Genomic DNA, 24432 nt, shown 5'->3' with positions numbered 1-24432 from the left:
AGACTCAACCAGCAGCCTTTGCTATTTTATAGCAAAGTTAAGATTTATAAGTAAAATAGTGGTAGTTTTCATGTAGATAGCATAAATTTGGGTTTGTCAAATCAGGGAAGATTAGTGTAGACTGTGAAACACAGGAGAAGCAGTTGCTTATGGAACCTGGGAGTTTATTTGGGTGGATTTAGAATCCCTTAGAATTAGAAACCCTTTATTTATCCTTATATATTTCAATAAGCATTTGATGTTTATAATAAGAGTCTCTTGAGTGTCCTTGAACCTGGACCTGAAGGGAAATTCATATTTGAGCTTCACTTCATCACTGAGGATTCTTTTGATTATCTCTATTAAAAGTATCCAAACAGTTTGAACCTGCTTGGCGGGTTAAACAGTTTTCAACCTATATTGGAACAGTTTTTTCCATCTAAATCTTTTATTTTCTAACTTGCCAAATTTTATTTTTACAGTTTCTATTCCCACAGTTCTTCCTCTGAATGTGTATAGTATTCTTTCTCATAAATTCTGGCCATTTTAAATGAGTCTCTGTGCACAATTTGCCAATCATAGTTTTAAGTTCTTTATTCATTCTTTCAACTTAGTCAGAGCTCTGGGAATGATATGGTATATGAAATTTAGGAGTTATCCCCAAACATGAATAAATTTGCAGTAAGATTGAATCAGTAAAATGAGTTCCCGTATCTAAATCAATACATGCTGGCAGGCCAAAACAAGGAATAATTTCTTTCAAAAGTACTTTGGCAACAAAAGCCACTGTGTCCTGAGCAGTAGGAAAGGCTTCAGGTCACTTAGTCAGCTGATTGACTAAGAACAGACAAAATTTATGTAAGGGGTAAATTTAGAATTTTTTGACTGAAATATAAATTGAGTTGGCCGCCAGGGATTAATTCAAATCCCAATAAAAATACTCAAGTCAGTTTGGAATTTTTGGGTGGTTTAATTAATATAGAGGGAAGGAATTAAGAAGAGAGAGGGAAAAGGGTATAAAATTTCTCTGGCCCAGCCTGTTCCAGGGGGAGTTCAAAGACCTCCACCACGAGGCCTCCTCAGAAGATTAGGGGCTTCCTAAGAGGATAGTGTTTTGGAAGGTAAAGGAAAAAGGAATCAGTCTAAACTACTCACCTAGCACGCCCACACCAAGACCCAAGATGCCAAACGCTACCCAACATCCCCCAAGTTGCTGACAGAGACCAACGTCTCCACTAGTGGGAGACAGAGTGAGAGCCATGTCTCCCTGAGAGAGCCAGAGCCACATCTTGCCAACGAGTCACGTCTCTGCAAAAAGAGGCCAGAGAGAGGAAGTGATGGGAAATATATAGAACATTTTTTACATCACTTCCTGCATCTCACATGCAGCAATGGTAGCTTAAGCTTGACTTAGGACAGCCCAAGGGGTCTGTCAGTTGTTTCTCATTTGTCATTTGCTATCATATGTCTTGTCACTGACCATCCTTCTCAACACTTAATTCTTTTTTTTCCCATTTGAATTAATTTAGTCAATTTAGAACATTATTCCTTGGTTACAATAATCACATTGTTTCCCTCACTCCCCTCCACCCACCCTTCCCAGAGCCAACGCGCAATTTCATTGGGTATTATTCCTGTGCTTGATCAGAACCTATTTACATGTTGTTTGCACTAAGATGTTCATTTAAAGTCTACATCCTCAACCAACATCCCTTTGACCCATGTATTCAAGCAGCTGTTTTTCTTCTGTGTTTTTACTCTCACAGTGTTTCCTCTGGATGTGGACAGTGGCTTTTCTCATAGATTCCTCCAAGTTGCTCAGCGTCACTGCATTGCCACCAATGGAGAAGTCCATTACATTTGATTGTACCACAGTGTATCAGTCTCTGTGTACAATGTTCTCCTGGTTCTGCTCCTCTCACTTTGCATCAATTCCTGGAGGTTGTTTCAGTGCCCATGGAATTCCTCCACTTTATTATTCCTTTGAGCACAATAGTATTCCATCACCAACATATACCACAATTTGTTCAGTCATTCCCCAGTTGAAGGGCATCACCACATTTTCCAATTTTTTGCCACCACAAAGAAAACAGCTATAAATATTTTTGTACATGGCTTTTCCCTTATTATCTCTTTGAGATACAAACCCAGCAGTGCTATGGCTGGATAAATGGGCAGAGAGTCTTTTATTCCCCTTTGGGCATAGTTCCAAATTGCCCTCCAGAATGGTTGGATCAATTCACAACTCCACCAGCAATATATTAATGTCCCAATTTTGCCACATCCCCTCCAACATTTATTACATTCCTTTGCTGTCATGTTGGCCAATCTGCTAGGTGTGAGGTGATACCTCAGTGTTGTTTTGATTTGCATCTCTCTGATTATAAGGTCTGTGCTATAAGAGATTTAGAACACTTTTTCATGTGCTGATTAATTCTTTTGAGTTCTTTAACTGATAATTACCTATTCATGTCCCTTGCCCATTTATCAATTGGAGAATGGCTTGATTTTTTGTACAATTGGTTTAGCTCTTTATAAATTTGAGTAATTAGACCTTTGTCAGACGTTTTTGTAATGAAGATTGTTTTTCAATTTGTTGCTTGCCTTCTAATTTTGGATGCATTTTGTTTCTACAAAATCTTTTTAATTTAATCAAAATTATTGATTTTACATTTTGTGATTTTTTTCTAGCTCTTGCTTGCTTAATATTTAATTCTTAAGTGGGGGTGTAGACATTTCTGTTTTGTTAGTCTAAGCAGGATGGAGTAAATATGAAATTCACATTTATACTGTTCAGCTTTTGGCATAGAGATAAAATCAATTTGTAAATGCTGAAATGGTATATAAGTGAGAGGATGTCCACCAAAGGTTTTGCCACAAAAGGTGTGTTGGTTAAATGCTTCGCAGGTAGAACAGGCTGTACACACTTTAGAGGCTATAGTAGTTATACCAGGGGCTTTCCATACTCTTTTAACAGAATCTACAATTCCCTAGGTGCCAAAATAGTCATTTTTATGCATAGATTGTCAAATTTGTTGATAAAAACTTCTGGGGAGCTGGAGTTTTCCTTCAGATGACAACCATACTACATAAATCTGTTTTGCTTTACATTTTTGCTTCCATTTTTCTATTTCCTTTTCATTACAGGAAAATGATAAATTTAAGTCATCAATGATTATGAATGTTAAAATTAATTCAGGCCTTTCTATGGCCACTAGTTTTGCAGCAGAATCTTCTCAGACATTTCCCCTAGAGACAAGGTCAGTGCCAGGTGTGTACAGAGCAGTGAACAATAGCTGTCTTCAGGGAGCTAGAGGACAGAAAGAAGTTGAGTAATAAGGTCTGTGCTGGCAATACATTTTCCAGTTGATGTTAAGAATCCCCTCTGAAGCCATAGCATGCCAATGGCGTGACATATGCCAAATGTGTGTGTGGGAGGAGGGGTTGAGGTAGTACAATGTGCCAGAATACAAAAGGTAAGGTGGATAGAGATAAGGAATGAAGTTTTTCTAGACCACCTCGCTAGGTTTTTGCCCAGCAGGGGTGAGAAGGATTAAGGCAAGGTTCCTGGCCTGGGTTTAGGGGTGAGGACACTCCATAGCTGGGCTGGAAAGAGGGCTTAGCTAGGAGGGAAGACTAGGACCCCCTGTGGGTCAAAGGCTGCCTGGTAGAAGAAAGGGATCCCCGCTGGGCTGGGATTGGCAGGAAGTATAGGAAGCAAGCTGGGATGGGTGGAAAAGACAGGTTGGGGCAGCTTACCAGAAACAGCAACAATAAGCCGCAGTAGCAGCAGGAGGAAGAGCAGGAATGGCTGCTGGGGAAGCGGCAGCTGTAGTGGAAGCCAAGCAGGGTGAGCGAGCAGGAGATAGAAGCAGTGGCCGACCTCTGTAAGAGTTAAAATAGTTGGTAGTCATAAACTGTAATAATTAAAATAGTGGAAGAATTAAATTGTGACTGCAGAAAATATGTTTCAAGAAAGTCTTTTTTAAATCAACATATAAAGTGGTCGCCAGGGAAATATTCCCAATTATGAAATATACTAAAGTCAACTGGGTTTTATTGAGATTTTAATTAATACAATGAGGAATTAAAGAGAGAGAGAAAAAGAGGGAATAATGAGAAAGGGATAAGCTGGCCCTGGCCAACCCAGGACTAAGCCCTAAGAGATCAGTCAGTCCTTAATCACTCACCACAAGATCTGTCCAAGCAAGGATTCTAGTGACACCAGTTCAGCCAGCCATCTTTCTCCAGAGAGAGATTCTTCTGACTGACTTCAAGAGACTGTCCTAAGAGCCTGTTTCCAGAGCTCTCTCCCAACAGCCTTCTTAGAGACTTTTTTTTCCTTATTACATTTTATAAAGTTTATTAATAAATATTTTAATAAGAAAAATAATCTCAGTAAAGAAAGAAAGCTTCCTAGGACCCCACTCATAGTCATGACAGCACAGAGCACCATCAGAAGAGAGAGAAAGGGTGACATTACACACAAGTTATTAACCAAATGTGAGGATATATCATGGATGAATTGAAAAGGATTCTGGGAGACAAAGTTCAAGAATTGAAGATTTCTAATTACACAATAGGTCTGGCTCTCCATCTACTAAACCACACAGCTGGTGGGCTCCAGCCCCCCACCAATGTATTTTCTTACACAAGGAAAGACTTTTATTGTGGGTGTAGCCTTTCCACATACATTGCACTCATAGCATTTCTCCCCAAGAATGAGTTTTCTGATGGGGAGAGTCAGGGCTGTTTTCTGGGGAAAGGCTTTCCCAAAGCCTTCTCATTCAAAAGATTTTTCCCCCAATATGAATAGTAGAGTGAGATGTAAGATGACTTTCGAGGGAAGATCTTTCCTCATTCACTGCACTCAGCGGTTTTCTTTCCAGCATGAGTTCTTTGATGTACAGTCAGTGATTTTCTCCAAAGAAAACCTTTCCCACAAACACTGCACAAAAAAGGTTTCTCTTCAATATGGGCTTTCTGATGATGGTTCAGGCTAGATTTAGAGAGAAGTCCTTTTCCACAAATATCACATTGAAAAGGTTTCTCTCCAGTATGAATCCTAAAATGTCGGATAAGATCTGAGTTACTGTAAAAGGCCTTCCCACATTCACTGCATTTGAAAGGTTTCTCTCCAGTATGAATTCTGAAATGAAATGTAAGACTTGACTTCAGGCTGAAGGTCTTCCCACATTCACTGCATTGATAGGGTTTCTCTCCAGTATGAATTCTACTGTGAGTAGTAAGATTATACTTCCGAGAGAATGCTTTCCCACATACAATGCATTCATGAAGTTTAATTCCTCCATGAATTCTGCTCTGATGACTTAAAAGGTGAAAATTTCTTTGGAATGCCTTCCCACATTCATTGCATTCAAAGGGTTTCTCTCCAGTATGAGATCTCTGATGTCGTTTTAGTGTTCCAGCCATGGAAAAGGCTTTCCCACAGTCACTGCATTTAAAAGGTTTCTCTCCAGTATGAATTCTGTAATGTGCTTTAAGATTCCCCTTTCCCTGGAAGGCCTTTCCACATTCACTGCATTTAAAAGGTTTCTCTCCAGTATGGATTCTGTAATGTACTTTAAGATTCCCCTTTTCCTGGAAGGCCTTTCCACATTCACTGCATTTAAAAGGTTTCTCTCCAGTATGGATTCTGTAATGTGTTTTAAGATGCCCCTTTTGCTGGAAGGCCTTTCCACATTCATTGCATTTGTACCGTCTCTCTCTACTCTGACGATGAGAGTAATGTTCAGCACGACCTGTCTTCCTCTGTTTAGTTAATTCATTACACTTTTTTCCCCTATCAGTTGTCTGGTGTGGACCAAATTTATTAATACAAGGGAATGAATTCTCCCTTTCATGAACTTTCTCTTCTGAAAGAATTCCACGTTTTTTTATGCAGCCCAAATCAGGACCCAGCACTTTCTGACATTTGTTAAACTTACGACGTTTCTTCCTGGAATGGATTTGATCACTTTGTCCTTGGTTCAAATACATGGTGGAACTCCCTCTCTGGTTATCTCCTTTCTGGCCCTGCATAATTACAGATGCTCCCTGTTGTGGAAAAAGGCCTGGCTCTGGGCTAGAGGTCTGACTGTATTTATCATATTCAGAACCTCCAGCCTCAATGGGAAATTCTGTTTGGATTATTTTTATTCCTCTAGAAGGTTTCCCCTTCATGCTCTGCTTTTTCTTCAATCTGCCATCACACTCCCAGGCTTTCTCCATCTTGCAGATCCTTGGATCATCCTCCAAGAAATTTTCCTGGGATAATACTTTCACAGAAATACTCATCTTGGGAGCTGACTCTTTGGTCTGAGGCCTGGATTCCCAACCTGAAAGAAAGAATATGAACAGAGCTTTACCTTGGATAAATCAGCTTTTGTCTAGGCATAATTTTCCCCAATAATCAGGCTGCTACAAACACTGTCCTTGTTGTTTTCATGTAAATGGAAATCAGTTTATGTGTCTTCTAAAATTTCTTTGCATTCACCAAGCTTATCCTTTGATATGTGTGACAAGGGAATCACTTTAAAAGACTGATATATATTAATTTAAGGTCGCCAAGGAATCAGCTATGTAATTCCTAAATGAAAAACTCAAGTCAGCCGTCAACCTTTTATAGAGTTTAATTACAATAGGAGTAAGAAAGGAATTAGAGAGAGAGAGAGAGAAAAAGGGAGAGAAGAGAATAGGGCTTAAATACCCCTTCTGTTTAGGCTGGGCCAAAAGGCCCAAGCCCTTAGATAGTTGGGGCAAAGAAAAGAGATCAGTCCCTATTACTCACGTGTCCAAAATGGAGAAATAGTCTCAGAGGCCCCCAACTTCAGCTTCCTTCAGAGCCAGCCTTCTCAGCGCCCACAGGAATCACCCCGACCAAACTCCTCCACTCCTCCTTGGAGTCTCCAGACCCCCTATCTTTAAGGAAACCATCCAAGTTCCTCCCCTCAGTTCTCCCATCTACCAATGACTGTTCATCAATTTCCCTGTGCCAATGGAGGCTCTAGCTTAACCCAGGACCCCCCAGGGGTTTCTGGCTTTTGCACATGTCTGTTGAAGGTCATATTTTCAAATGATTAAATCTTTACTCCTTTGCTACAGCCCTTTCTAAATCCTGTTAACCTGAGTAGGGTAGAGATTGGAATAATTAAATTTTGATCTAGGCTGCAGCCCTTACTCAATCCTATTAGGACTGAATAGGGTGGAGATTTATTCCAAGTATCTCCATTGTATCAATTCTAAAATCAATCAAGACTCAAAGAAATTCCTGTTCTATGCTTAAGCATAGGTCAAAGTCCTTTCCATTGCTCAGCAAAGGGTTTCTGTCCTAAAGTAATCTTAAGAAGGGAAGAGAAGGAACCTCCCATGCCAATGGGGTTCCCATTCCAATAGACTATCAGTAAGAAATTTTCCAAGTATGAAATATCCCAATGGTGAAATTTCCAACATTTATAAGTCTAAGGAAATTTGAGGTTTACATATGGGTCAATAATATTAAATTAGCTGAAGATGGGAAAACTGATGCAGGGACCTCAGAATCACTTCAGGTGGGGATGACTGCTGGCTGACCTATACCACGTATGAACACAACCTGGAATATACATGTCTATACATAGTTATGTATACATATACTATTGATATCCATTATAGACAAAGACATGGACACACAAGACTGCCTCAGAAGCAGTACTTAGAAACAATTTAAGACACAAGGTAAGGACTTAAAAAGAAGAGACCAAGGAAGGGCCAGGTCAGGAAAAACTCTCAAGGCCAACAAGGAAGGGCTGTAAAAAAACACACACACCTGGCAAAATCTTCACCTGAATTAGACCTCTGGACAGTGTCATGAGAATATGATCAGAGGGTCTAAGGAAAAGAATTCATGTGTAGCTCTGACACTGAAGATTTTCCATTTTGCTTTCCACAAAAGATTAAAACAACCCAGAGCTCCACCCACAGTGGAATATCTTTCCCATACTATGAAGGTACCAGCAGAACCTGGTCATTTGTATCCATACCTTTTGAGGCAAAATCATTCAAAGTGGAGGAGGCAAGAAGGAATTCTATATGGGATCTGTGGCAGGGAGAGGAGTTCCTGGCCCAGAAGGTCACTGAGGAGATCACCGAGGAGCCCATTCTCAGTAGGCTGAGAGATGAATGACCAGCAGAGCTGTGTATGGGTTGTTGTGTCCTCACCAGGGTCAGGCACTCATCCACTCCCTCACTCACCTGGCCAGCAGCTTCTTAGGACAACACCAGTTGGAATCCAATGTGGTTCCCCTGACTCCAGCTCAGAGATCATCACATCCTTGTTTGAATCAGCAAGGCCTAGTCATGGGAAAGGGCAAAGAGATGAAGAGGGAGGATGATCTCCCAGGTCCTTAGGAACAAGCTAGTAAAGGAGCCTGGGTGCCATGGAGGTGCTTAGAGAAAACATCTCAAGGCTGCTCTGGTTTGTTTTCCTGGGAAGACACAGGACTGGAACAAGGAATGGAGAGGGGTTCTGAAAGACAAGGGTTCATTTGATCCATTCAATACTGAGGTATTGGGAGCTTGGCTGACGTCAAGTACTTCCCCTGAGTCTTGAGAAGGCCCCTGTGGCCTGAGGGAGCAGAGCTGGGCTGGGACCACACAGTAAAGCCCTTCATCGCTAGACAAACATAACAAGAGCCTTTCACAGCAGGGACAGCCTGGCTTCTGGCCTGGTTAGCATAAGAAGTGCTCAGGCCATTACAGGCCAGAGAATCCCAGCTGCACCCTGGACAGGGCCCAGAAGAAGGAAGTAGATCCCCTTCCATGGGCAGATCCCAAGGCCCAGAGGAGCCCTCCTCACCCAGGCAGACCAGGTTCCTGTGGTTCTCCAGCATCACCTCCCAGTACAGCTCCTTCTGGGGAGGGTCCAGGAGCTTCCACTCCTCCCAGGTAAAGTCCACGGCCACATCCTTGAATGTCACGGAGGCCTGAAACAACATATAAATGGGCTCAGCCCGGGACCATAGCCCAGAGGACCCTGGGAGGGAAAGGGAAGTGGGCAGGAAGGACAAGGGCTGATTCGGACCCCAGACTGAGCTCCCACCCTCAGGCTGGTCTGGATGCTGAGTCAGGACACACAGAACAGCCACTGATCAGTCAGCCAGCACTGAGGGAGAGTCTGTCCTGTGCCAGGCTCTGGGCCAAGCCCTGGGCATACAAAGAAGGGCCAACACAGAGCCTGGCCTCAAGGAGCCCCCAGTCTAATGGGGAGACGCCATGCCCATGACTAGTGACAGCCAAGGTCTGGCCAACACTTCTCTCACCACCCCCTCGGGAAGGCAAGTTCTCCTTGTCCCTATTTACAGATGAGCAAACTGAGGCTCAGAAGGGGGGAGGGATTGTTCATGGTCACACAGACAGGGTCAGAGCTGGTCCCCTCCCTGACTCCAGGCCCGTCCACAGCCCTTCCCAGCAGGCCATGCTGCCTCCCACTCAACAGCTCAGCTTCCCCTTTGGACATCTCCCAAAGGCAGCAGAATCAGCAACAGACACTTGTGAGGGGCCAAGCACATGCCAGGCACTGAGGAACCGGATGGGGACACCAAGAGACGGGACATGGGGGTGATGGAGGGCCTCCACCAAGGCCTCAGGCTGTCTGGAAGAATACAGGAGGAGGAGGTGATGGAGGCCTGGCCATGGGGAGGCAGCCAGGCTGTGGAGGCCTGTGAAGGCCCAAAGGAGTCTCTGTTGGTCTGTCGAGAGAGCAGAACCCAGGCTGAGGGGGACACGGGGTCAGGCGCCATTTTAGGACAATGGCTGGAGCCAGAGTGGGCTGGAGCAGCCATGGGGGATCCCGTCCTGCCTGGAAGTGTGTCCTCTGCATCTGCTCAGGAGCCCTTCTTGTCCGTGTCCTGCACTCGGGCCTGATTCTGGCCTTCAAGGCCTCGATGCCAGCTGACAGTGGGCTGTCCTAGCCTGGCCCTCGGTGGAGCCCAGAACCCAGAACCCGGCCTCGAGATCAGCTGCTCCTGCTTCCTGGATGTCCTCCTTCCTCTGGACCTCGCCATTCCGGCTTCCCCAGCCTGGCCTGAAGCCTCCCAACTGGGCCTGGGCACGTGCTGGGCCCAAAAGAGACCCGACTTCTCGGCCCAGGAGGACGGGAGGGAGCCGGGCCGGAGCCGGAACCTGCCATCCACGGGGGAGAAGAAGCCAACCAGGAAGGAGCTGCAGGTTGTCCTGAAGAAGAGGCCCAGCAGGAGCCCCAGGACGGGGCTTCAGGGAAGGGTGTGAGTTGAAAAAGGGGAACAAGTGACTTTGGAGCCCTGGAGAGAGAGGAGTGTCTACACCTGGGGCCTGAGTCTCCATGTTAGGAGAGAGAGGAGCGTCTACACCTGGGGCCTGAGTCTCCATGTTAGGAGAGAGAGGAGCGTCTACACCTGGGGCCTGAGGCTCCATGTCAGGAGAGGAGTGTCTACACCTGGGCCTGAGGCTCCATGTCAGGAGAGGAGTGTCTACACCTGGGGCCTGAGCCTCCATGTCAGGAGAGGAGTGTCTACACCTGGGCTTGAGCCTCCCAATCAGGAGAAGCCGCTGCTGCTTACCTGGGGGGTCCTGCAGGGCTCCAGCGCGGCATCCTCTCCGCACTCCTCCAAGCTCTCCATGCCAGGTCTGGGGGGATCCCTGAAGGACAGGCGCCTCACCTCCTCCGGGACGGCACAATATGCGCAGGAGCCCAGGAGCAGGAGAGGGCGGGATGGAGGAAGCCAAGTTTAAAACCCTGAAAGCCCGCCCCAGCCTAGGCCCCGCCCCTGATCAGGCCACACCCCTCGCTGGCGCGCGCCCAGCCTGCCGCGTGCACCTCCCTCAGCCCCAGCCAGTAGCTCAACCCCACCTTGCTTTAGGCCCCACCCATTCCCGCTCTGCCCCGCCTCTATTCCGCTCCTGCCAAGGCCCTCCCAGACACCGCCTCCTTGCCCGAGTCCCGCCCCTCTGTTAGGCTCCGCCCGCGACGTCCCTCCCCTACGCCCAGGCCCCACCCCTTCCTGCACCACCCCGTCCCTTCCCAGAAGCCTTTGTTAGGAGGGACCCTGGCTTTGGGGCTGCCCCTCCCTGCTTCTCCTCCACCCCTCAGGGAATTCCCGCCCTCCTCCCAGCTGTCTCCTGGCCTCAGAGCTGGAGCAGAATGCTCTCTCCTGGAGCCCCTGCTGGGGGAGGGCAGAGCAAGGCTTCTGGGGGCCGGGCCAGGGGGTGCCTGCAGGAAAGAGCTCCTCCTGGGCTCTTGGGGGCTGTCAGGCCTCAGAGGGTGCTGCACCCCCCCTGCTGCCTCCCCCTCTGGGCCTCCCTTTAGGGCTGCCTCTCAGCTCAGCCTGGACAGGCCCAAAGCCTGGAAGGAGAGTCTGGAGTCCAGGGAAGGCCTGGGGACCCCCCCAACACCCCCATCTCAGAGGAGGGCAGCTCATGCCCAGCCCAGGCCTGTGTGTTCCCCCGTCCTGAGTCCCAGAGACAGCAGAGAGGAATTCAGAGCAGCAGCCCCGGGCCTGAGGCCAGCAAGGGAAGGATCCTCCAGGGAGAGAAGCCCTTCCAGGGCCTTTAGCCCCTCAGTGCTTGCTAGAGCTCAGGGCCTGGAGTCAGGGAGGCCTGAGATCCCCCCTTGCAGAACCCTGGACAAGTCACTTGATCCTGTTTGCCTCAGTTTCCTCCTCTGTCCAGTGGGCTGTAGGAGAGGGAAAGCCCCCCAGCCTCTGCCCAGAAAGCCCCAAAGGGGGCCAAGAGGCAGCCAGGCCTGAACAGCCTGAGCCCAGCAGCTTTGCAGACAGACACACTGACACCCCCAGACTGTCCTCTGTCCATCAGGGCTCAGAGCCTGGGCTCAGGGGCTGCTGCTGCCTTCTGTGGCCTCCCAAAGGGCAGGAGGGGGTTCCTAGGCCTCCCCCAGCCCTCTGAAGGGTCTCTGGGCCTTGTTGACTGGGGGAGGGGCTCAAGGAGACAAGTCCATGGGACAATCAAGGGGGGCTGATCCTCCAGGTCTGATGTTTTGGGTTTGGAGTCCAGGGCCCAAGGACAAAGGAATTTCCCTAATAATAGTTTGCCTGGGTTTCTGGGGCTACCATGCCCCTGCCAAAGGAGACCCTCCTCAGCATCCCAGAGCCCCAGAAGACCCTGAGGAAGCATCTGCTTCCCCCCAATCCTCTCTGGACCACCTTCCCCACAGCCCCTGGGCTCAGACTCTTATTCTCTGGTTCTCACAATGGGGGAAACTGAGGTAAAGGCTGGGAAAGGTTCTTGGCCAGGTTTCCCTAGTGGGCAGTGTCTGAGGCCACATTTCCCCCCAGAAGAAAGTGTTGAAAAAACACCAAGTCCATCAGAGAATGCAGGGTTTAGTTATGGAGGTGTGTGAGTTAATCCAAAAGGAAAACAAAAACAAAAATAAACAGTCCCATGCCCCATGTTCCACAAAATTTGCGCCTCAGCCTTTGGACTCCAAAGCCACATGAGGGTACACCGTAGATGAAACTGCACAAAGACAATAGTCATTCTTATAAACCTTAAAATTTCTCAGACTTATGAATGTTGGAAATTTCCCCATTGGGGAATCTTCTACTTAAAAAAAATTCCCTAGCAGATAGTGAGAATTCTACTTGAATGTGAAAACTTCTTGCTATGAGAGTATCCCTACTCCACCCTACTTAAGACTGCTTTGGGGGAGAAAACTCCTTGCTAAACAATGAAAGTACTTTGACCGATGCTTATGGAAAGGACAGGAAGTTCTTTGAGTCATGACTGTTTTAGAATTGATAGAATGGGATACTAAGTACCTATAAAGGTAGGGCAACTTGTAAACTACTTAAACCTAAAAGGGTGATAACTTATTCAGAGGTTTTTTCTTAATGAAATTTGTCAACATAGCAGCATTTTTTTCTGACTTACTAAAGAGATTAAAACTACTCAGCTGTGAATTCAAAATGGGCGGTCCTTTAGAAACATCTACAGTGATTGGTAGATGTAAGGACTTAGGGGAGGTGAAATAGGAGATTTTGTCCTTAAAAATGAGAGCTCAGAGAAGAGCTGGGACTCATTCGGAAACATTCAGATTGGAGAGACTCATTCTGAGGAGACTGATTCTGAGAAAGCTCTCATTCTGAGGACACTGATTCAGATGGAGGAGGGAGCTGGTGAAAGCTGCTGAGATGATGCTGCCCTGGTGTCACTAGAATCCTTGCTTAGACAGATCTTGTGGTAAGTGATTATAATAAAAGACTGACAGATTCTCTCTCTTAAGACTCAGGTCTAGGCCACATTGGCTTGAGGCCTTCGTATTTATTCCTTTCCTACCGTTTCTCTCTTTTTCTAATTCCTCATTGTATTATTAATTAAAAATCTCTATAAAACCCAGTTGACTTTGTTTATGTGGCCTGTCTAAACAGCAGCTCCAGAGTTGTGGAGTTCTCACAATTTTATTTGTAATTGTCTGATATATGTGGCAATGGTTGTATCTCCTCCTAACAGTGATGGATAGGAAGGGCTAAATGGTTGTCCCTGAATAGGTGGATGTCCAAATAGCATCTAAAATGGTGAGATGTGTAAATCACCTCTGGGTTGGCTTCTAAGATAAAATGGGGCCAGAGGTAGAATTTTGGGCCACTTTAATTTGGAAAAAATGTATTTAGTTAATTAATTTAGAATATTTTTCCATGGTTACGAGATTCATGTTCTTTCCCTCCCCTCCTAGACACCCTCCCATAGCCAATGCACAATTCCACTGGATTTTATAAGTGTCATTGATCAAGACCTATTTCCATAGTATTGATATTTCCACTAGGGTGATCATTTAGTCTATATCCCCAATCATATCCCCATCAACCCATGCGATCAAGCAGTTGTTTTTCTTCTGTGTTTTGTATGGATGATATTAGAAAAGAAGTATTGTTTTATTAGTTTAGAAATAAGAAGTAAAGTGGCTGCTTGAGAAAAGAACTGGAGTTTGAAGCAGAGCTGAGAGCGTGTTAATTTCAATTGTTGACAGTTATAACCACTTTTCTGTGATTATACTTCAAATACTGAATTACCACTTTTGGAGATTAAAATCTAAAAATAGACTGGAGAGTACTCTCTCTGCCAGTTTGCAAAGATACTCTCAAAGACTCTCAGGGCTGGAGGAGGGAACATCTTTGACTCTGTCTGAAGATCTGAAGGAGCTCAGGGTTTTCCTTTTCCAACTTGGGAAACACTATTGACTATCTATTGTGGTTTTTATAAATTGTTTAACTCTGAGAAGACCAAAGAAAAACCTGGTCAATGGTTTGGACTCTGAATCTAGACTCAGAGTCCTAACTTGATTCTTGTTGAGACTCAATCAGCAGCCTTTGCTATTTTATAATTTGAAGGCAAAGTTAAGATTTATAAGTAAAATAGTGGTAATTTTTATGTAGATAGCATAAATTTGGGTTTGGCGGATCAGGGAAGATTAGTGTAGCCAGTGAAACACAGGAAAAGCAGTTGCTTATGGAACCTCGATAGGTTTTTGCCTGGCAGGGGTGAGAAGGATTAAGCCAAGGTTCCCGGGCTGGGTTTAGGGGCGAGGACACCCCATAGCTGGGCTGGAAAGAGGGCTTAGGTAGGAGGGAGGACCAGGACCCCCTGTGGGTCAAAGGCCGCCTGGTAGGGGAAAGGGATCCCCGATGGGCTGGGGTTGGCAGGAAGTATAGGAAGCAAGCTGGGGTGGGTGGAAAAGACAGGTTGGGGCAGATTACCAGTAGCAACAAGAGGAGGAGCAGGAATGGCTGCTGGGGCAGCAGCAGCTGCAGTGGAAGCCAAGCAGGGTGATCGAGCAAGAGATAGAAGCAGTGACCGACCTCCAAACCCCTCCCAACTCCTGTGGTGGGACAAGACCCCACCGCTGGGCAAACTCACTGACTTCCCTGAGAGGCTGAGAAGAAATTCTGAGAATTCATTTCCCGAAGTGGTCGGCCAAATAAGTAAGATTAAATATTAATATCCAAATACTTCAAGTATTATATTTTATAAAGTTTATTAATAAATATTTGAAGAATAAGTAAAATAATCTCAGTAAAGAAAGCAAGCTTCCCATGACCCCACTCATAGCCGTGAGAGCACAGAGCACCATCAGGAGAGAATGGGTGCAGTTACACACAACTTATTTACCAAATGTGAGGATGTAACATGGATGAATTGAAAAGGATTCTGGGAGACAAAGTTCAAGAATTGAAGATTTCTAATTACACAATAGGTCTGGCTCTCCATCTACTAAACCACACAGCTGGTGAGCTCCAGCCCCCCACCAACGTATTTTCATATGCAAGGAAAGACTTTTATTGTGGGTGTAGCCTTTCCACATACATTGCACTCATAACGTTTCTTCCCAAGAATGAGTTTTCTGATGGGGAGAGTCAGGGCTGTTTTCTGGGGAAAGGCTTTCCCAAAGCCTTCTCATTCAAAAGATTTTTCCCCCAATATGAATAGTAGAGTGAGATGTAAGATGACTTTCGAGGGAAGATCTTTCCTCATTCACTGCACTCAGAGGTTTTCTTTCCCGCATGAGTTCTTTGATGTGCAGTCAGTGTTTTTCTCCGAAGAAAACCTTTCCCACAAACACTGCACAGAAAAGGTTTCGCTTTAATATGGGTTTTCTGATGATGGTTCAGGCTAGATTTAGAGGGAAGTCCTTTTCCACAAATATCACATTTAAAAGGTTTCTCTCCAGTATGAATCCTATTATGCCTGGTAAGATCTGACTTACTGTAAAAGGCCTTCCCACATTCACTGCATTTGAAAGGTTTCTCTCCAGTATGAATCCTGCTATGGTTGGTAATATATGACTTACTGGAAAAGGTCTTTCCACATTCAGTGCATTCATAGGGTTTCTCTCCAGTATGAATTCTACTGTGAATAGTAAGATCATACTTCCCAGAGAATGCTTTCCCACATACATTGCATTCATGAAGTTTAATTCCTCCATGAATTCTCCTCTGATGACTTAAAAGGTCACAATTTCTTCGGAATGTCTTCCCACATTCATTGCATGCATATGGTTTCTCTCCAGTATGAGATCTCTGATGTAAAGTTAGGTTTGTGCTTCTAGAAAAGGCTTTCCCACAGTCACTACATTTAAAAGGTTTCTCTCCAGTATGAATCCTAAAATGTCGGATAAGATCAGTCTTTAGGCGGAAATCCCTACCACATTCACTGCATTTAAAAGGTTTCTCTCCAGTATGAATTCTGAAATGAAATGTAAGACTTGACTTCAGGCGGAAGGTCTTCCCACATTCACTGCATTGATAGGGTTTCTCTCCAGTATGAATTCTACTGTGAATAGTAAGATCATATTTCCCAGAGAATGCTTTCCCACATACGTTGCATTTATGAAGTCCTATTCCTGCATGAGTAATCCTCCTGTGTCCTAAAAGGTGAGAGCTTGACCAGAATGTCTTTCCACATATATTGCATTCATGAAATCCTATTCCTTTATGAGTTCTGCGGTGTTCTGAAAGGTGAGAGCTTGATCGGAATGCCTTCCCACATTCATTGCATTCATATGGTTTCTCTCCAGTATGATATCTCTGATGTATAGTTAGACCTGTGCGTCTAGAAAACGCTTTCCCACATTCACTGCATTTAAAAGGTTTCTCTCCAGTATGAATCACAAAATGTCGGATAAGATATGTCTTTTGGCAGAAAGCCCTACCACATTCACTACATTTAAAAGGTTTCTCTCCAGTATGGATTCTGTAATGTGCTTTAAGAGCCCCCTTTTGCTGGAAGGCCTTTCCACATTCACTGCATTTGTACCGTCTCTCTGTACTCTGACGATGAGAGTAATGTTCAGCAGGACCTGTCTTCCTCTGTTTAGTTAGTTCATTACACTTTTTTCCCCGATCTGTTGTCTGGTGTGGACCAAGTTCATTAATACAAGGGAATGAATTCTCCCTTTCATGAACTTTCTCTTCTGAAAGAATTCCACGTTTTTTTATGCAGCCCAAATCAGGACCCAGCACTTTCTGACATTTGTTAAACTTACGACGTTTCTTCCTGGAATGGATTTGATCACTTTGTCCTTGGTTCAAATACATGGTGGAACTCCCTCTCTGGTTATCTCCTTTCTGGCCCTGCATAACTACAGATGCTCCCTGTTGTGGAAAAAGGCCTGGCTCTGGGCTAGAGGTCTGACTGTATTTACCATATTCAGAGCCTCCAGCCTCATTGGGAGATTCTGCTTGGATTATTTTTATTCCTCTAGAAGGTTTCTCCTCCATGCTCTGCTTTTTCTTCAACCGGCCATGACACTCCCAGGCTTTCTCCATCTTGCAGATCCTTGGATCATCCTCCAAGAAATTTTCCTGGAATAAGACTTTCACAGAAATACTCATCTTGGGAGCTGACTCCTTGGTCTGTGGCCTTGATTCCCAACCTGAAAGAAAGAATATGAACACAGCTTTTTCGTGGATGAATCAGCTTTTGTCTAGGCATCACTTTCCCCAATAATCAGGCTGCTACAAACACTGTCCTTGTTGTTTTCATGTAAATGGAAATCAGTTTATGTGTCTTCTAAAATTTCTTTGCATTCACCAAGCTTATCCTTTGATATGGGTCAACAATATTAAATTAGCTGAAGGTGGGAAAACTGATGCAGGGACCTCAGAATCATTGCAGGTGGGGATGACTGCTGGCTGTCCTACACCACCTATGAACATAACCTGAAATATATGTGTCTATACATGTTTATGTATACTATTGATATCCATTATAGACAAAGACATGGACACACAAGACTGCCTCAGAAGCAGTACATAGCAACAATTTAAGACACAAGGTAAGGACTTAAAAAGAAGAGACCAAGGAAGGGCCAGGTCAGGAAAAACTCTCAAGGCCAACAAGGAAGGGCTGTAAAAGGACACACACACCTTGCAAAATCTTCACCTGAATTAGACCTCTGGAAGGAGTCATGAGATTATGATCAGGGGGTCTAAGGAAAAGAATTCATGTGTAGCTCTGACACTGAAGAATTCCATTTTGTTTTCCACAAAAGACTGAAACAACCCAGAGCTCCACCCACAGTGGAATTTCTTTTCCATACTATGAAGGTACCAGCAGAACCTGGTCATTTGTATCCATACCTTTTCAGGCAAAAGCATTCAATGTGGAGGAGGCAGGAAGGAATTCTATGTGGGATCTGTGGCAGGGAGAGGAGTTCCTGGCCCAGAAGGTCACTGAGGGGATCACCCAGGAGCCCATTCTCTGTGGGCTGAGAGATGAATGACCAGCAGAGCTGTGCATGGGTTGTTGTGTCCTCACCAGGGTCAGGCACTCATCCACTCCCTCACTCACCTGGCCAGCAGCTTCTTAGGACAACACCAGTTGGATTCCAATGTGGTTCCCCTGACTCCAGCTCAGAGATCATCACATCCTTGTTTGAATCAGCAAGGCCTAGTCATGGGAAAGGGCAAAGAGATGAAGAGGGAGGATGATCTCCCAGGCCCTTAGGAACAAGCTAGTAAAGGAGCCTGGGTGCCATGGAGGTGCTTAGAGAAAACATCTCACTGCTGCTCTGGTTTGTTTTCCTGGGAAGACACAGGACTGGAACAAGGAATGGAGAGGGGTTCTGAAAGACAAGGGTTCATTTGATCCATTCAATACTGAGGTATTGGGAGCTTGGCTGACTTCAAGTACTTCCCCTGAGCCTTGAGAAGGGCCCTGTGGCCTGAGGGAGCAGAGCTGGGCTGGGACCACGCAGTAAAGCCCTACATTCCTAGACAAACATAACAAGAGTCTTTCACAGCAGGGACAGCCTGGCTTTTGGCCTGGTTAGCATAAGAAGTGTGCTCAGGCCATTACAAGCCAGAGAATCCCAGCTGCACCCTGGACAGGGCCCAGAAGAAGGAAGTAGATCCCCTTCCATGGGCAGATCCCAAGGCCCAGAGGAGCCCTCCTCACCCAGGCAGACCAGGTTCCTGTAGTTCTCCAGCATCACCTCCCAGTACAGCTCCTTCTGGGGAGGGTCCAGGAGCCTCCACTCCTCCCAGGTAAAGTCCACGGCCACATCCTTGAACGTCACAGAGGCCTGAAACAACATATAAATGGGCTCAGCCCAGGACCACAGCCCAGAGGGCCCGGGGAGGGGAAGGGAACTGGGCAGGAAGGACAAGGGCTGATTCGGACCCCAGCCTGGGCTCCCACCCTCAGGCTGTCCTGGATGCTGAGTCAGGACACAAAGAACAGCCACTGACCAGTCAGCCAGCACTGAGGGAGAGTCTGTCCCTCAAGAAGCCCCCAGTCTAATGGGGAGACACCATGCACATGACTGGTGACAGCCAAGGTCTAGCCAACACTTCTCTCACCACCACCTGGGGAAGGCAAGTCCTCTCTTGTCCCTATTTACAAATGAGCAAACTGAGGCTCAGAAGGGGGGAGGGATTGTTCAGGGTCACACAGACAGGGTCAGAGCTGGTCCCCTCCCTGACTCCAGGCCTGTCCACAGCCCTTCCCAGCAGGCCATGCTGCCTCCCACTCAACAGCTCAGCTTCCCCTTTGGACATCTCCCAAAGGCAGCAGAACCAGCAAAGGGCACTTGTGAGGGGCCAAGCACATGCCAGGCACTGAGGAACCGGATGGGGACACCAAGAGACGGGACATGGGGGTCATGGAGGACCTCCACAAAGGCCTCAGGCTGCCTGGAAGAATACAGGAGGAGGAGGTGCTGAGGCCTGGCCATGGGAAGGCAGCCAGGCTGTGGAGGCCTGTGAAGGCCCAAAGGAGTCTCTGTTGGGCTGTCGAGAGAAAGCAGAACCCAGGCTGGGGGGGACATGGGGTTAGGCGCCATTTTAGGACAATGGCTGGAGCCAGTCTGGGCTGGAGCAGCCATGGGGGAACCCTGTCCTGCCTGGAAGTGTGTCCTCTGCATCTGCTCAGGAGCCCTTCTTGTCCGTGTCCTGCACTCGGGCCTGATTCTGGCCTTCAAGGCCTCGATGCCTGCTGTCAGTGGGCCGTATCAGCCGGGCCCTTGGTGGAGCCCAGAACCCAGAACCCAGAACCCAGCCTCAAGACCAGCTGCTCCTGCTTCCTGGACATCCTCCTCCCTCTGGGCCTTGCCATTCCGGCTTCCCCAGCCTGGCCTGAAGCCTCCCAACTGGGCCTGGGCACGTGCTGAGCCCAAAAGAGACCCGACTTCTCGGCCCAGGAGGACAGGAGGGACCCGGGCCGGAGCTGGAACCTGCCGTCCACAGGGGAGAAGAGGCCAACCAGGAAGGAGCTGCAGGTTGTCCTGAAGAAGAGGCCCAGCAGGAGCCCCAGGATGGGGCTTCAGGGAAAGGTTTGAGTTCAAAAAGGGAAATGAAAGTGACTTTGGAGCCCTGGAGAGAGAGGAGTGTCTACACTTGAAGCGTGAGCCACCCTCTCAGGAGAGAGGAGGGTCTACACCTGGGGCCTGAGCCTCCATGTGTAAAAACAGACTCGAATACAGGACTTCAATCCCCAGAAATCCTTGCTCCACTTCCCCAGAATGCCCTCTAATCTCATTGAAATTCTCACCTGGGCCAAGAGAAAGATAGGGTATTTAAACCTGGTTGTGAACAGGCTCGGGCTCTTTTCGACTTCTGTTTTGGAGCAGATGTGTCTCCTTCATGATGTGAGGTTATCTTGTCTAGGCCTCTCTGGCCTAGACATGTGCTTTCTTATCCTGTATTTTCCTTAATCCTTAATCTTCAATAAACCTCTAAAAATATAATACTCCTTTTAGAGAGAAACTAATTTCTACCTTGCCTCAGTTTACCAAAATTTTAATCTTTACACATGTCAGGAGAGAGAAGTGTCTACACCTAGGGCCTGAGCCTCCCCATCAGGAGAGAGGAGTGTCTACACCTGGGTCCTGAGCCTTCATGTTAGGAGAGAGGAGTGTCTACACCTGGGGCCTGAATTTCCATGTCAGGGGAGAGGAGTGTCTACACCTGGGGCCTGAACCTCCATGTCAGGGGAGAGGAGTGTCTACACCTGGGGCCTGAGCCTCCCCATCAGGACAAAGGTGTGTCTACACCTGGGGCCTGAGCCTCCATTTCAAAGGAGAGGAGCGTCTACACCTGGGGCCTGAGCCTCCCCATCAGGAGAGGAGTGTCTACACCCGGGGCCAGAGCCTCCCCCTAAGGAGAAGCCACTGCTGCTTACTTACCTGGGCGGGCTTGCCGGGCTGCAGCCCCGCGTCCTCTCCGCACTCCTCCAGGCTCTCCATCCCAGGTCTGGGGGGTCCCAGAAGGCGTCCCTGGAAGACAAAAGGGACCCGTGACGGGGCTCAGCCCCTCCTCCTGGCAGCTCCCCCCTTGGAAGTACCCCGAGTCCTCCCCACTCCCAGGGCCCAGGTCAGGCCCAGCAACACTGAGGAAGCGCCTGAAGGAGCCCCGCTGGTTCAGGGCGCCGGAAAGGACGGGAAAGGGGGGCAGGCTGTGCCCCCAGCAGTCCTGGCAATGCCTGGGGAGGGGGCGGGGCCTGGAGCCAGACGGAGGCTGGGGAAGCCCCTGGGAGGGTGTCCAGGTGAGAGCCCGGATTGGCGGAACACGAACCCTGGGGAGGGGAGGGGCGAAAAGGGAAGAGAATTCGGGTGGGGCCAGGGAGGCCAGAAGGACCGGCGCCTCACCTCCTCCGGGACAGGACAAGCTGCGCAGGAGCCCAGGAGCAGGAGAGGGCGGGATGGAGGAAGCCAAGTTTAAAACCCGGAAAGCCTGCCCGAGCCTAGGCCCCGCCCCTGATCAAGCCACAATCCTTGCTGGAGCCCGCCCCGCCCACTGCGTGCACCTCCCCTCAGCCCGAGCCAGTAGCCCAACCCCACCTTGCTTTAGGCCCCACCCATTACCGCTCCGCCCCGCCTCCATTCCGCTCCTGCGAAAGCCCTCCCAGACACCGCCTCCTTGCCCGAGTCCCGCCCCTCTGTTAGGCTCCGGCCGCGACGTCCCTCCCCTACGCCCAGGCCCCACCCCTTCCTGCACCACCCCGTCCCTTCCCAGAAGCCTTTGTTAGGAGGGACCCTGGCTTTGGGGCTGCCCCTCCCTGCTTGTCATCCACCCCTCAGGGAATTCCCGCCCTCCTCCCAGCTGTCTCCTGGCCTCAGAGCTGGAGCAGAATTCTCTCTCCTGGAGCCCCCGCTGGGGGAGGGCAGAGCCAGGCTTCTGGGGGCCGGGCCAGGGGGTGCCTGCAGGAAAGAGCTCCTCCTGGGCTCCTGGGGGCTGGCAGGCCTAGGAGGGCCCCCCAGAGGGTGCTGGACCCCCCCTGCTGCCTCCCCCTCTGGGCCTTCCTTTAGGGCTGCCTCCCAGCTCAGCCTGGTCGGGCCCAAAGCCTGGAAGGAGAGGCTGGAGTCCAGGGAAGGGCCTGGGGGGCCCCCAACGCCCCCATCCCAGGGGAGGGCAGGCCATGCCCAGCCCAGGACTGTGTATTCCCCCGTCCTGAGCCCCAGAGACAGCAGAGAGGAATTCAGAGCAGCAGCCCCAGGCCTGAGGCCAGCAAGGGAAGAATCCTCCAGGGAGAGAAGCCCTTCCAGGGCCTTTAGCCCCTCAGGGCCTGCTAGAGCTCAAGGCCTGGAGTCAGGGAGGCCTGAGATCCCCCCTTGCAGGACCCTGGACAAGTCACTTCAGCCTGCTTGCCTCAGTTTCCTCCCCTGTCCAGTGGGCTGCAGGAGGAGAGGCAAAGCCTCCCAGCCTCTGCCCAGAAAGCCCCAAAGGAGGGGAAGAGGCAGCCAGACCTGAACAGCCTGAGCCCAGCAGCTCTGCAGACAGACACACAGACACCCCCAGACTGTCCTCTGTCCATCAGGGCTCAGAGCCTGGGCTCAGGGGCTGCTGCTGCCTTCTGTGGCCTCCCAAAGGGCAGGAGGGGGTTCCTAGGCCTTCCCCAGCCATCTAAAGGGTCTCTGGGCCTTGTGGACTGGGGGAGGGGCTCAAGGAGACAAGTCCATGGGACAATCAGGGGGGGCTGATCCTCCAGGTCTGATGTTTTGGGTTTGGAGTCCAGGGCCCAAGGAATTTCCCTAATAATAGTTTGCCTGGGTTTCTGGGGCTGCCATGCTCCTGCCAAAGGAGACCCTCCTCAGCATCCCAGAGCCCCAGAAGACCCTGAGGAAGCATCTGCTTCCCCCCAGATCCTCTCTGGACCACCTTCCCCACAGCCCCTGGGCTCAGGCTCTTATTCTCTGGTTCTCACAATGGGGGAAACTGAGGTAAAGGCTGGAAAGAGTTCAGGAGGGATATACTTTGCAAGAATGCAAGACCCGAAACAGCTTAAAAACAAAAGGAGAAATTTATTAATTTAGAAAGTAATGTTGCACATGGCCAGGAGGGTAGCAGGGTGGACTGCCAGAGGGGGAGCCGCTCCTGGGGAGGACAGCATGGATGGAAAAGCTGTCCCGTGGAGGACATCAGTTCTGGGGATTTGAGACTCTACTACAGTGTAGACGGGATGCCGTCATGGTGACCCCAGCGAGGTAAACACTCAGGGCTCTGCCTGGAGACATTGGGGTCACTCTCAGAGTTTAGGGGTCAGATGGATGTCTGAGACACGTCTGATGGTAGCGAGGTGCAGCACCTTGTTCTGTCCTCACAGCAAAGGCAGCTCCAGGGCAGGCCCTGAGCTTCTCCCCCACATGCCCTGCTGACAGCCCTTCCCCCCTGGCCACAGGAGGGCCTCAGTGGGAGGAGCTGGGGAATGGGGGGTGACAGACAGCATTGGGCTTCCCCAGCCCCAGGAGGAAAGAGCCTGGCAGGGCTGGCATCAGGATGGGCAGAGGGGCGCCAGGGGAGAGGGCTGGGCTGGCTGAGGAGAGCAGGCCCTGGTGGGAGCTGGGGAGCCAGTGAGGCAGGAGCCTGGCAGGAAGGTGGCATCAAAGAGCACTTCTGGTTCCTGAAGGCCAGTCAGCGCCAGGGCGGCCATCTGACCCGGGTGACCCCTGCATCTGCCCGGCCTGGTGGGTTCCTGCACTTCATCCATGTTGTCCCCTCCATGGAGAACATTGTGGGGATCAGAGACGTCTCTGGGCCATTGTTCTGAGCTGAAGATCCAAACTAGTTGTGGTCAGTGGAAGCTGCAGGTGGCCCCCAGCCCGCCTGGAGCCAAGATCCCCCAGACGTGGGGCAGGTGTTTCCTGGGTGTCTGACAGACCCTTAGCAGAGTCATTACCAGGCTGGAAGGCACAGAGGATGCAGCAAACAGGCAGTGGGGTTTGGTCAGAGGGTGACCTTTGATCCCACGTCCTGAGTTCAGCACGAGGTTAAGAGGAGAAAATGGACTGAATCCTCCAGAGCTCTCTGACTGCGGAGGCCACAGGAGGCTCTCTGGGCCACAGTCCTCGGGGAGCCCGGAGTTGGCATGAATCTTCCCAGGCTCAAAGGGCCCCTGGACAGGCCGAGCTTGTTTCCTGGATCTCCTCAGGCCAGCGAGTCACCCACCATTCCCAGGGATCCCAGCTCCCTCCTGCAGGGCCTTCAGCTT

General features: G+C 48.9%; 2 protein-coding genes across 3 annotated transcripts; both read right to left on the bottom strand.

The window, feature by feature from the left end:
• Positions 1-4009: 4009 nt before the first annotated feature.
• Positions 4010-10704, bottom strand: LOC103101529 (zinc finger protein ZFP2-like). The gene is made up of 4 exons (XM_016432973.2): positions 10557-10704; positions 8816-8942; positions 8212-8310; positions 4010-6317 (listed from the first exon to the last, which is right to left on the bottom strand). Exons 1-4 carry the CDS (start codon positions 10614-10616, stop codon positions 4837-4839), a joined length of 1767 nt encoding a protein of 588 aa, XP_016288459.2. The 5' UTR covers positions 10617-10704; the 3' UTR covers positions 4010-4836.
• Positions 10705-14966: 4262 nt separating this feature from the next.
• On the bottom strand, positions 14967-21727 carry LOC103101823 (zinc finger protein 883-like). 2 transcript variants are annotated; one of them, XM_016432928.2, is made up of 5 exons: positions 21593-21727; positions 21131-21220; positions 18904-19030; positions 18298-18396; positions 14967-17380 (listed from the first exon to the last, which is right to left on the bottom strand). In XM_016432928.2, the coding sequence occupies exons 2-5, from the start codon at positions 21188-21190 to the stop codon at positions 15477-15479; spliced, it is 2190 nt and encodes a 729-aa protein (XP_016288414.1). In that variant the 5' UTR covers positions 21191-21220; positions 21593-21727; the 3' UTR covers positions 14967-15476. The 2 variants fall into 2 exon arrangements, with proteins under 2 accessions (XP_016288414.1, XP_016288415.1); XM_016432929.2 differs by lacking the exons at positions 18298-18396; positions 18904-19030; positions 21131-21220; positions 21593-21727 and adding an exon at positions 18087-18276.
• Between the last annotated feature and the right edge of the window lie 2705 nt (positions 21728-24432).

This window comes from Monodelphis domestica, chromosome 3 (assembly GCF_027887165.1).
Source record: "Monodelphis domestica isolate mMonDom1 chromosome 3, mMonDom1.pri, whole genome shotgun sequence".
In the NCBI taxonomy this organism is placed as follows: Eukaryota; Metazoa; Chordata; class Mammalia; order Didelphimorphia; family Didelphidae; genus Monodelphis; species Monodelphis domestica.
The sequence above is the reverse complement of the archived record's forward strand: the minus strand, read 5'-3'. Positions and strand labels throughout refer to the sequence as shown.